The sequence below is a fragment of the Lithobates pipiens genome, unplaced genomic scaffold, assembly GCF_037356315.1.
Source record: "Lithobates pipiens isolate NorthernLeopardFrog02 unplaced genomic scaffold, aLitPip1_a1.2 Scaffold_8, whole genome shotgun sequence".
In the NCBI taxonomy this organism is placed as follows: domain Eukaryota; kingdom Metazoa; phylum Chordata; class Amphibia; order Anura; family Ranidae; genus Lithobates; species Lithobates pipiens.
In genome coordinates this window covers 12,950,132-12,962,257 of record NW_027507903.1, presented here as the reverse complement: position 1 = coordinate 12,962,257, position 12,126 = coordinate 12,950,132, and the positions used below count along the sequence as shown (strand labels likewise).

Here is a 12,126-nt window from a genome sequence, read left to right as displayed (position 1 = left end):
CTATATAATGGAGAGAGTTTTTGGCATAGGTAGGATTGACTGTGTATCTTTTTCTCTCTCTGTCTGTTTTATCTTTACAGCCCTTCTGGGTCTGATCCACAGCCTATCACCTCTAGACGCAGTGGATCATCAAGATCACACCGCCATAAATCCTCCTCAAGATCTAGCCAGCATAGGTCAAGGTCTGAACAGCGTGATAAGAATTATTCTCACCCCCCTGCTGCTCACTCCAGCAAGCATACGGAAAAATCATGCTGGGGGTGCAGGATGCCTGTTCCATCAGACAAATCCTTATGCGATCATTGCTTCTCCAAAGCTGCAGATGAAAGGGATGGTGCAGACCAGCGTTTGGAGTCAATAGTAAGATGGGTTGTGAAGGAGTCTCTGCAGGAGAGGGACGCTCTACAGCTGTGTGAATCCCCGTCAGAATTATTGGCTCCTCCAACTGGAGAGAACCTATTGCAGGAGACATGGGAATCCTCTCAACCAAGTCGCCTATCTGCTCCCATCTCAGACAGTGAATCTGACTGTGAGGATCCTGGTTTAGGATTTGACTATGGACTGGTGCCTTCATTGGTCAAAGCAGTGAGAGAGGCTCTGAAGTGGGAAGACCCTATTACTTCCCCACCAAAGCAGAGAAAGTTCTTTAAACAGCTCAATAAGGAGCGACAATATTTTCCTTTCCTTTCAGAGTTGGGTGACATTATTACCGAGGAATGGAGCAAGATGGATAAAAAGGGTTCCATGCAGTCAAAAATCCTGAAGTTATACCCTTTTAAAGAAGAGGATGTGAAGCACCTGGAGTCAGCACCACTGGTGGATGCAGCGCTCATGCGTTTGGTGAGATATGTAACCCTACCCTTAGAGGATACGGTATCTTTTAAAGATCCTTTGGAAAGGCGGATCGATTCAGACCTTAAAAGGATATACCTGACTTCTGGAATGGCTTGCAAACCAGTGCTTGCAATGGCAGCGGTATCCAAGGCCATAGAATCCTAGGCTGATTCTGTAGAAGAATTCCTGAGGGGTATTTCTGTTGAGACAGCCAAAGACTCCCCTATTCAAGAAATCAGGATGGCGTCTGCCTTTTTGGGGGAGGCATCTATTGATGTCATCCGCCTGATATCTCGGGATATGTTAGCAGCAGTCTCAGCACGCCGTGCGTTATGGCTCCGTCCATGGCTGGCGGATCCAGCATCCAAACAGGCCTGGTGCCGTATTCCTTTTGAGGGGTCATCTTTGTTTGGTAACAAGCTGGATACTGCCATATCCCGGGCTACAGGTGGGAAATCTGTGTTTCTTCCCCAGGACAGACGTCTTCAACATCAAAGGCGTCCATTTCCTAGAAGACAAGGCCCTGATCGTGCCAGGGAGGCGCGGAGCTATAGACCTGGTCGAGAATTCTCAAGGTCATGGAGATCCAGGCAATCTTCTTTCAAAAATACCTCAAAAGGGGGTTCGTCCGGCAAGCAGGATTCTGCGAAATCCTTTTGAAGTTGGGCCCGCTCAAACTTGTCAGGTGGGGGCTCGTCTTCTCCACTTCAGGCATGTTTGGGCGGCCTCAATTCGGGATTTTTGGACAGTAAAAACTGTTTCCTCAGGTCACAAGTGGGGTTTTATCAGCACCCCAAGGCTAAGATTTATTCCCACAAATCTTCCAGAATCAAAAGAGAAGAAACAAGTCCTATTGACCTACGTGAACTCTTTACTGGATCAAGGCGCAGCCGTTCCCGTTCCAGAAGAAGAACGTGGAGAGGGCATGTATTCCCCTCTGTTTCTGGTTCAAAAGAAAAACGGCACATGGAGGCCGGTAATAGATTTGACCCATCTCAATTCCTTCATTCGCAAAGAGAAGTTCAAGTTGGATTCTCTGCTTACCATCCAGCAGTCAGTGTATCTGGGGGACTGGATGATATCAGTCGACTTGAAGGACGCTTACTTCCATGTTCCCGTGGCAAAGGAGTTTCAACAGTACCTCCGCTTTGCAGTAGGCAATCAACATCTTCAATTCACATGTCTTCCCTTTGGGTTAACAACGTCCCCACGGGTCTTCTCCAAAGTGCTTTTGGCAGTTGTGGCTTTTCTCAGAGTCAAAGGTGTTCGTCTCCACCACTATCTCGACGACCTTCTTCTGCTATCCCAGAACAGAGAGCAGCTCTTGGAGCACAAAGACCTAGTCATCTCCACTCTACAGGAGTTCGGGTGGCTTCTGAACTTAGAAAAGAGTCACCTAGATCCAACTCAGTCTCTTGTTTTCCTAGGGGCGCAGTTCAACACAGTGGAAGGTACTATCGCCCTTCCAGAAGAGAAGGTTGGAGTCATACGAGACAGGATTCATGCAGCCCTTGCAGCATCCCATCTCTCGGCTCTCCAATGTTTGAGGGTGATTGGCACAATGTCAGCCACCATTCCCATGGTAAAGTGGGCCCAGTGGCACACTCGTCCCTTTCAGAAGGGGTTTCTACAACAGTGGGACTTATCCAGCCAGACACAGCGCATATTCCTCACTCTAGCCATGAGGACGTCTCTTCTTTGGTGGCTGCAGGGGAAGAACCTGCGCAACCACCATTCGATCATTCCCATCTCATGGGTCACGGTTACTTCAGATGCCAGCAACCGAGGATGGGGGGCTCACTGTCTTTCGGAGGTCACTCAGGGCAGGTGGACATTTCCATCACAAAGAGTCGTCTCCAATGTTCTGGAGCTAAGAGCGGCCTTCCAGGCGCTTCGGTCATTCCACCATCTGCCAGCGAATGCCTCGGTCATGCTAAGGTTGGACAACACAACCGCGGTGGCTTACGTAAAGAAGCAAGGGGGAACTCGCAGCTGGTCCCTGTTACAGGAGATGGAGCCGATAATGAATTGGGCTCAGAAGAATTTGTCCAACCTTTCTGCAGTCTACATCCCAGGGGTGCAGAATGTTCAGGCGGACTTCCTATCGCGTGTCGAGTTGGACAACAACGAGTGGTCCCTACACGGGGAAGTATTCGATTGGCTTCTGACCTTAGGATTGTCCCTGGAAGTCGACTTGTTCGCTTCCCCGTGCAATCGGAAGCTTCCGAAATATTACTCAAGGTTCAGGGATCCTCAGGCATATGGGATAGATGCCCTCACAGAACATTGGAAGTTTCAGACAGCTTACGCCTTCCCTCCAGTTCCGGTGATCCTGCAGTTCCTTCGGAGGCTCAGGACAGAGAAGGTGGAGATTCTCGCAGTGATTCCTTTCTGGCCCAACAGACCTTGGTTCCCTCTACTGCTGCTCCTCAGTTATCAAGAGCCAGTTCCCCTGCCTCTCAGGTCAGATTTGTTATCTCAAGGCACAAGGTTACATCCATGCCCATCATGTCTGAACCTCAAGGTATGGTTTTTGAGAGGGAAAGGCTAGAAGCTCTTGGTTGCCCGGAAGAGGTCATTCCAACCCTTCTCAATTCCAGACGCGGGAGTACTAATAGGGTATATGAGCGCATATGGTCCAAGTTTTCAGCCCATATGTCCTCCAGAGAAAATTCTTGCAGTTCTCCAACAATACAAGACATACTAAGCTTTCTCCAAACAGGCCTTGATTTACCTCTAGCTATCAGTTCATTGAGAGTCCAAGTGTCGGCTATTTCAGCCTTTACGGGTATTTCCTGGGCAAACCATGCACTGGTACGACAATTCTTCAAGGGAGCTACCAGGCTCAGACCCCAAAGAAAACCAAGGTTTCCTAAATGGGACCTCCCTTTAGTGCTGGATTTTCTCTCAAACCTTGGAAAGGATTCTACAGAGCCTCTGTCCATAAGGGATCTCACTCTCAAGACCATCTTCTTGGTAGCTATAACCTCAGCCAAGAGAGTTTCTGAGATTAGGAATCTAGGTTCGGAGGAACCTTTTCTGACTTTCTTTCCAGACAGGGCAGTATTGATTCCCATGTTGGGATCGAATCCCAAAGTAACCTCGGTCTTCCATGAGAATCAGGAAATTGTGCTTCCCACTTTCAAAAACTCAGAGAGTCAGGATGTTCATCCTCTGGACGTAGGACACGCGCTTAAACAATATTTGGAAGTCACAGCTCCTTTCAGACAAACAAAATTTATTTCTGTTCTCCCTCATGGCAAGAATAAAGGATTGCGAGCTTCGGCTAGATCTATCTCTACCTGGATCGTTCAGATCATTCAGAGGGCATACAGAGCAAAGGGCTTGGCTCCTCCTGAGGCAATAACGGCTCATTCAACACGGAGTATTTCAACATCGTGGGCAGCTTCTCGCCATGTGGTTCCTGAAGTTATTTGCAGAGCAGCCTCTTGGTCTTCCATTAATACCTTTGTTTCTCATTACTGTGTAGAGCCAGCGGCTCTGTCTTCTGTTAATTTTGGTTTGCAAGTTTTGTCGGTTGACAATGCAAAATAAACTTTTGTTCTTTGCTCGACATTTTGCCCACCCGGGTGTGTTTGGCGAGTTATTTCCCACACGTATGCTGCCATGGAGCCTTTCAGGAAAACGGAAAATTTATATCAAATACTTACCGTAATTTTCCTTTCCTGATAGGCTCCATGGCAGCAGGAGTTCCCTCCCAAATGTCTGGAGTTGGCTAGTTACGGAACACTGATAGTAGCCAGGAGCAAAGATTTATGGGAGTTGGGTCCTATTGGGTAATCGTGGAGGCGGGGCTACCCACACGTATGCTGCCATGGAGCCTATCAGGAAAGGAAAATTACGGTAAGTATTTGATATAAATTTTCCGTTTTTTTTGTCACTTATATGGTGAAAAGATATTATTCACTGATATAATTCAATTATTTGTATCCCTTTTTGTCACTAATATTTTTTTCTTGTGATTATTGATGAATCTTTGTGATTAGAATAATTTTTTCTGATTAGAGTTTTTTTTAGCGCAGCTCACTTTTTTCACCTATTTACACCCCCAGATCAGTTCGCATATCGCAGTGCGATCTGCAAACTCAGACAGGAATCGGATCGCATGGTGTGAACACCCATGCGATCCGATTCTGCTGCGGACCAAAAAAAGGGTCCCGTGCGAGTTTGAGGCGGGTGCGATGCGAATTCAGCCATACTATCTGTATGGCTGAACTCGCATCGCACAGAGATCGGATGTGATTTGCACTGCAGTGCAGTGTGAATCACATCCGGTTCTCGCTGCCGCAGCGGTGTGAACCCAGCCTTATACGGAAAAAAAACGAAATATCATCATTATATAGTACATTCTTCAGCTGTTATATAAAATCTTATGTGTTCTGACTCTTGATTACCTGTACAAGGCTGTCCAGTACACCTGCGTCCCTCCTCTGTGGGGCCATTACAGTGTTCTTGCCAATGATCTTCTGCTAAGCATTTCCTTCTCCGGATCTGCATGCCCGTGCTGCCACATTTGGCTGAGCACTCACTCCATGCTGACCATTCTGACCAAGGTTCTTTTGGGAGAGAGGTTGTTAAAACTGAAACAAATGGACATGTATTGTTATAGAGATATACATTGGAATATCCATGTACCTACAATCCAAAGAGAAGGAAATAAAAGAAAGGAAAATGTGTAAATAGTTGGTGGTGTTCACTGACGCCACATGTTGGCAGAAAATGGCAACAGCTTCATCCTAGGATTTCTATAAAGAGGAACACAGAGACATTTGGGTTGATTTACTAAAAGGGCCAAGAATCATCATGCAATAAATTGTACGGGGGTAGGGGCGGACTGACCATTTGGGCACTCGGGCACTGCCCGAGGGCCCCATGCCACTAAGGGGCCCCATCAGGGTTGCCAGCCTCAATAAAACCAGGGACGGGATGTAAAAATCTGTGTTTTTTTAAAAATACCAAGATTATAGCTGCCCCGCCTCTCCAGTACCTTTTCAGTGTATGTATGTGTATTCTGTGTGTGTATTCTGTGTGTGTATACTGTGTGTGTATATTGTGTGTGTATATTGTGTGTCTGTGTGTGTATACTGTATGTGTATGTGTGTGTGTATACTGTGTGGCCCCATAATCTATTGCCTGGGGGCCCCATAATCTCCTATTGCCCAGGGGCCCCATTATCTTCTCCTATTGCCAGGGGCCCCATAAATTGTCAGTCCACCCCTGTACGGGGGGGGGTTCATCCCAAGTGTAGAACTTTTCATCAATTTCAGTCAAGCCACTAAAGCGTGACATAATCGGAACTCGTGTTCAATTCAATCATCCAATCACATGCAGGAAAAATTCACTCCTTTTAATATTCCATTGCATGTTTTTGGTTATGTGAGGTGAACACAGTTTCTAATCAGCCATTTGTTTTGTTTGCCTGCCATCTTATATTTACTTTATCTGCATTAAAAAGGAAAATTGAAGCCAGCGCCGCTAAAGCATAAGCAGAGGCAAAAACAATTAAACACACATCTGTAATACACATCAGTGAACTGCTTTAGCGTCCTTTCACACTATATTTGAAATTTTGTCAGTTTTTAAAGTCATAGTTGGGTGTAAATCGAAGGTATTGTTTAATAAAATTGGATAAAAATGTTGCTTGTAGCAATAATATATGGGATAATTTTTAATAAAAGCAGAGTTACCATTTAAAGCTGAACTCCAGGCATACAGCCAAAAACACAGCCGGGATGCATATGTGAACTGTTTTACCTGCCATGGTATTTGATTATCTGTTAAGCCAATCTTCCATTCCAGGAAGCCCCTGACATACAGCACAATCAAGCCCTGATCATCCCTGCAGAGCACTTTGTATTCATGCAATAGAGATTGGACCCACCCCCGCTGGTGTCTGTACAGTGAAGAAGGTGCTGCACACTAATGATGTAGAGGGGTGTCAGGGTGGAAATAGGTCATTTCACCTTACTGCTCCCCCCTATTTCTTTGTGTGAACTGCAGGCTCCTCTTTTACCACTAGGGGTCTCCCCCTGGAACAAGGTATATATAGAACTGGCTGGAGGTTAGAGGTTGGTTGGAGTAGTGATGGGCGTACTGCCAGAAGTGAGTTCAGTTTATCTGTTCTGGGTCCCCGTAAGAAGGTCTGGGGGCTCTCCAGTGCCAAGATGTAGAACCTCCATGTACTGGCCTTCCCCTGATGGGGGTACACTGTGGAAACCCCCCCCTCCAAGTGGGACATCATTGTTCTGCAATGGACATTGCTGTGCAGTTTATGGACTGTTGTGTTACCAGTTACGTTCCAATGAACCAAAAGAAATGGAAAAGATATGGACTTGAGTCTTCTTTATTGCTGGTTGGTGTGTGGCCTACACAACATGGAGTGAGTAAGGGCCGAGCTCAGTCGGGAAGGGGCAGGAAGAGTATGGGAGAAGCATGGATCAGGCTGCTGGGCAGCGTAGCTGCGTAGATTAGCTGACCATGTTCCTGGTACCCATATTCCTGAAGCTTTTCAGTTGGATGTGTAGCGAGACCCCAGTGGGACCCAACCAGGGATCACCCATAGCACTCAACTGTCCCTGATTTTGAGGGACTGTCCCTTATTTGGAACAAAGTCCCTCTGTCCCTCTTTCCATCCCATTTGTCCGTCATTTTGGTCTGATCTATATAGTTGTACATAAAATGCACTATTTATCTATCAAAAAGTATCTTTATTAATTTTTGCATCACCCTTTTGGCTAGATTCCAGCCCTCAAGCTCCTTGTGAGCCTTAAATGGCATTTTTCCCATGTACACTACCCATGGACGGTTTTCTCATGATTTGACCCTGAATCACAGACGAAAGATCTCCATTTGGGTGAGCGATAGATGATGGGCATTGTAGTTGACAGCTTATTTCATTGTACCATTACCATTTTAATTTTAATTTCTGTATTGTACCCTCAGTCCATGCTTTGGTTTTCATTTGTTTTGTTTTGGTTCTATGCAGTGTTACACCTAATGGCCTTTAAAATATCCCCTGATGAGCCCAGAGTGGCGAAACATGTCGGGACAATCACTCTACTGTTTTCTTTGAGTGATTACATTTGGTCATCTGATTTAAATTTTAGAATGTATCTTTGTACATGTGCACATAACCTTTACCAAACTTTTTATCATGTTTTATATGTAACAATAAAAATCTTGTAATCTTTTATACCCATTATGGATTGAAATGATTTATTTTCTCTCTCTGGCACCCATAAAGTCCCGCCAAAATTTCCCTTCTTCTACATCTATCAAAAAGTGTTTCCCAATGCTAAACCTTTTATCCAATTTCTAAATGGCTGCATTTGAAAATTCCAAATGCCAATATAAAGGAATAGAAGTGGTAAAAAAAGCACTTGTGGATTTAACTAATCATTTTTTGTTGTATAATTCTCCTTTAAAGGGGCGTGTCCTATGCCTACATACTTTTGCTAATAGGTGGCCCTCATTGCCATCTCAGAAAGTTGGGAGGAATGAAAGGCCTGTTATCCTATGTAACTTCTTATGGGAGTGTGAGTGTTTACAAAAAAAGAAGAAGGAACCCCCTATGGGACGTTAAAGTGGTTGTATACCCTAATTATTCATTTTTACCTACAGGTAAGCCTATACTAAGACCTTTAACCCTTTCATGACTAAGCCTATTTTTGGAATTTGGTGTTTACAAGTTAAAATCCATATTTTTTGCTAGGAAATTACTTGGAACCCCCAAACATTATATATATTATTTTAGCAGAGGCTCTAGAGAATAAAACGGTGATTGTTGCAATATTTTATGTCACACGGTATTTGCGCAGTGGTGTTTTAAACGCAACTTTTTGGGAAAAGGGACACTTTCATGAATAAAAAAAAAACAAAACAGTAAAATTAGCCCAATTTTTTTGCGAAATGTGAAAGATAATGTTACGCCGAGTAAATAGATACCAAACATGTCACACTTTATAATTGCGCGCACTTGTAGATTGACGACAAAGTACGGTACCTAAAAATCTCAATAGGCGACGCTTTAAAAATTTTTTACGGTTACCAGGTTAGCGTTACAGAGGAGGTCTACTGCTAGAATTATTGCTCTCGCTCTGACGATCGCGGCGATACCTCACATGTGTGACTTGAACACCGTTTACGTACGCGGGCGCGACTTCCGTATGCGTTTTCTTTGCTTCGCGAGCTCGCGGGGACGGCGGGCGCTTTGAAAATTTTTTTTTTATTTTTTTATTTATTTTATTTATTTTTAAATGACTAAATTGTTTAAAAAAAAAAAAAAAAAATTTGATCACTTTTATTGCTGTCACAAGGAATGTAAACATCCCTTGTGACAGTAATAGGTGGTGACAGGTACTCTTTATGGAGGGATCGGGGGTCTAAAAGACCCCCCACCCCTCCTTTACACTTCAATGTATTCAGATCGCCGAAAACGGCGATTCTGAATACCGGATATTTTTTTAAAACCGGCGCCATTGGCAGCCGAGTAAACGGGAAGTGACGTCATGACGTCGCTTCCGTGTTTACGATGAGGAGACTGGAACGAAGCCGATTACGGCTTCGTTCCAGTTCCTCCCCAGCAGCCAGAGCCGACGGATGTTTAATCGGTGCTCCCGATCGAGCGGGAGCACCGGTAACAGCGGCGAGAGGCGGCGGGAGGGGGGGACGTCCCCTCCCGCTCCTCCGGCATAACAGCCGAGCGGCTTTTAGCCGCATCGGTTGTTATGCCTGGATAGCCAATCGCCTGCTGTAAAAAACGGTACCGGGATGATGCCTGCAGGTGCGGGCATCATCCCGGTATACCCCCCGGAAGCCGAGTACGCAGATGTGCGTACGCTCGGCGGGAAAGGGTTAATAAGGCTTACCTGTAGGTAAAATGAATAGATATTCACTTTGCATACAGCTGCTGACGTCAGCAGCACATGCGCTGTAAATGCCTGGCTGAAGGTCCAGCAGACGCTGCCAGACCTTGCTGGGAAAAAAACTCCTGCATGCATTCGTGGGAGTGACGTCATCGAGGCTCTGGCCACTGACAGCACCAGAGCCACGAACCTGGAAGACACGCTGAGGGCAAAATGTCAGCTCCCTTGGCATGTACTGGGATTAGATACCGACGTCTTGTTCTAAGGTATTTCATAATGAGTTAGCTTTATGCCTTTGCCTTAGGCCGCGTACACACGCGGGGACTGTTCGCCCAACTTTGTTCGCTGAACAGTGTTTCGGCGGACAGTCCGCTCGTGTGTGGGCTTTCAGCGGACAGTTTCAGCGAACAGTCTGCTGAACAAAGTTTTTCGGAAATTCCGAAAAACTGTCCGCTGAAACTTTGTTTCAGCGAACAGTCCCCTCGTGTGTAGGCTTGTTCGTCAAACTAAGTTCCGCGCATGCTCAGAAAGGATTTACACGCCGAAAGTTGTATTGCAGTGTATAGGACGTCGTATTTTTCGTCCCGTCGTACGTGCCGTTCACGTCATCGAGCACGGTTTCAGCGGACTGTTCGTTCGTCGTGTGTGGGCAAGTCTGTCCATGCTAATTTTGAGCGGACTGTCCGCTGAAACTGTTTGACGGACAAAGTTGAGCGAACAGTCCCCGCGTGCGTACGCGGCCTTACAGGTTTTTAGTAGCAGGGGGAAGGGTGAGCACAGCAGCTGCATCTACAGTAGCTTAAAACAGAAGGTCCGGCGTTGGAGCACCAGAAGTATAGTGATATCTGTACTCACGGTGCTCAGTAAAAATATAAATTGTAAATGAAAGAGATAAGTGCATTAGATGGCATGCAAGGCGTTGGACAAAACTCTTAGTAAATAGTGATGGACGAACTTCCGATGGGACGTTTCGCGAACGCGGACCGCGAACGAGGCCGACCGTTCGCGAAACCGAACGTTCGCCGCGGGCCCCATTGACTTCAATAGGAGGTGAACTTCGCCAACCTTTAGGTCAAATTTGCAGCCTCAAGATAATTATTAGCTGGGCAAACATAGTCCCACCACATGGTCAATGACATAACACATGTATGAGGTGAATTTGGGATCGACAACTACAAGCATTCTTTTTTTATACGGGAAATTGTTCTGACAATTCAGGACTGTGGAGCGCATGAAGGCAATGGAGGAGAGGGAAGGTCAGTGACCAGGGTAGGCAAAGAAGAGGGTGCAGGAGATGATCACCAGCAGCGTGACATACAGCAATGACACCTGCACCGTGATAGAGGCATCTGACAACAGCACCGTGATAGAGGCATCTGACAACAGCACCGTGATAGAGGGCACTGACATCAGCAGCGTGACAAAGCATTAACACCAGCACCGTGACATACAGCATTGACAGCAACACCGTGATAGAGAGCACTGACATCAGAAGCGTGACATTAAGCACTGACATCAGCACCATGATATACAGCACTGACAGCAGCACCGTGATAGAGGGCACTGACATCAGCAGTGTGACATAAAGCATTAACACCAGCACCGTGACATACAGCATTGACAGCAACACCGTGATAGAGAGCTCTGACATCAGAAGCGTGACATTAAGCACTGACATCAGCACCGTGATATACAGCACTGACAGCAGCACCGTGATAGAGGGCACTGACATCAGAAGCGTGACATACAGCACTGACATCAGCACCGTGATATATAGCACTGACAGCAGCACCGTGATAGAGGGCACTGACATCAGAAGCGTGACATACAGCACTGACATCAGCACCGTGATATACAGCACTGACAGCAGCACCATGATAGAGGGCACTGACATCAGAAGCGTGACATACAGCACTGACATCAGCACCGTGATATACAGCACTGACAGCAGCACCGTGATAGAGGGCACTGACATCAGAAGCGTGACATACAGCACTGACATTAGCACCGTGATATACAGCACTGACAGCAGCACCGTAAGCAGCCCCAGGAGTAAGTCAGAACAGCACAGGGATGGTGTGATCCCCTCATAATAAGAACCCCCAGGAGTAAGTCAGCACAGCACAGGGATGGTGTGATCCCCTCATAATAAGAACCCCCAGGAGTAAGTCAGCACAGCACAGGGATGGTGTGATCCCCTCATAATAAGCAGGCCCAGGAGAAACTCAGCACAGCACAGGGATGGTGTGATCCCCTTATAATAAGAACCCCCAGGAGGAAGTCAGCACAGCACAGGAATGGTGTGATCCCCTCATAATAAGCAGGCCCAGGAGAAACTCAGCACAGCACAGGGATGGTGTGATCCCCTCATAATAAGAACCCCCAGGAGTAAGTCAGCACAGCACAG

The 12,126-nt window shown here is 46.3% G+C and overlaps 1 protein-coding gene across 1 annotated transcript in view; it reads right to left on the bottom strand.

The window, feature by feature from the left end:
- LOC143961838 (cartilage intermediate layer protein 1-like) overlaps positions 1 to 12,126 on the bottom strand; it is a 148,108-nt gene that overhangs the window by 34,779 nt on the left and 101,203 nt on the right. The window contains exon 5 of the mRNA XM_077471170.1: positions 5,250 to 5,435. Coding sequence (XP_077327296.1) covers positions 5,250 to 5,435 — 186 coding nt within the window. The remainder of the gene's footprint in view (positions 1 to 5,249; positions 5,436 to 12,126) is intronic.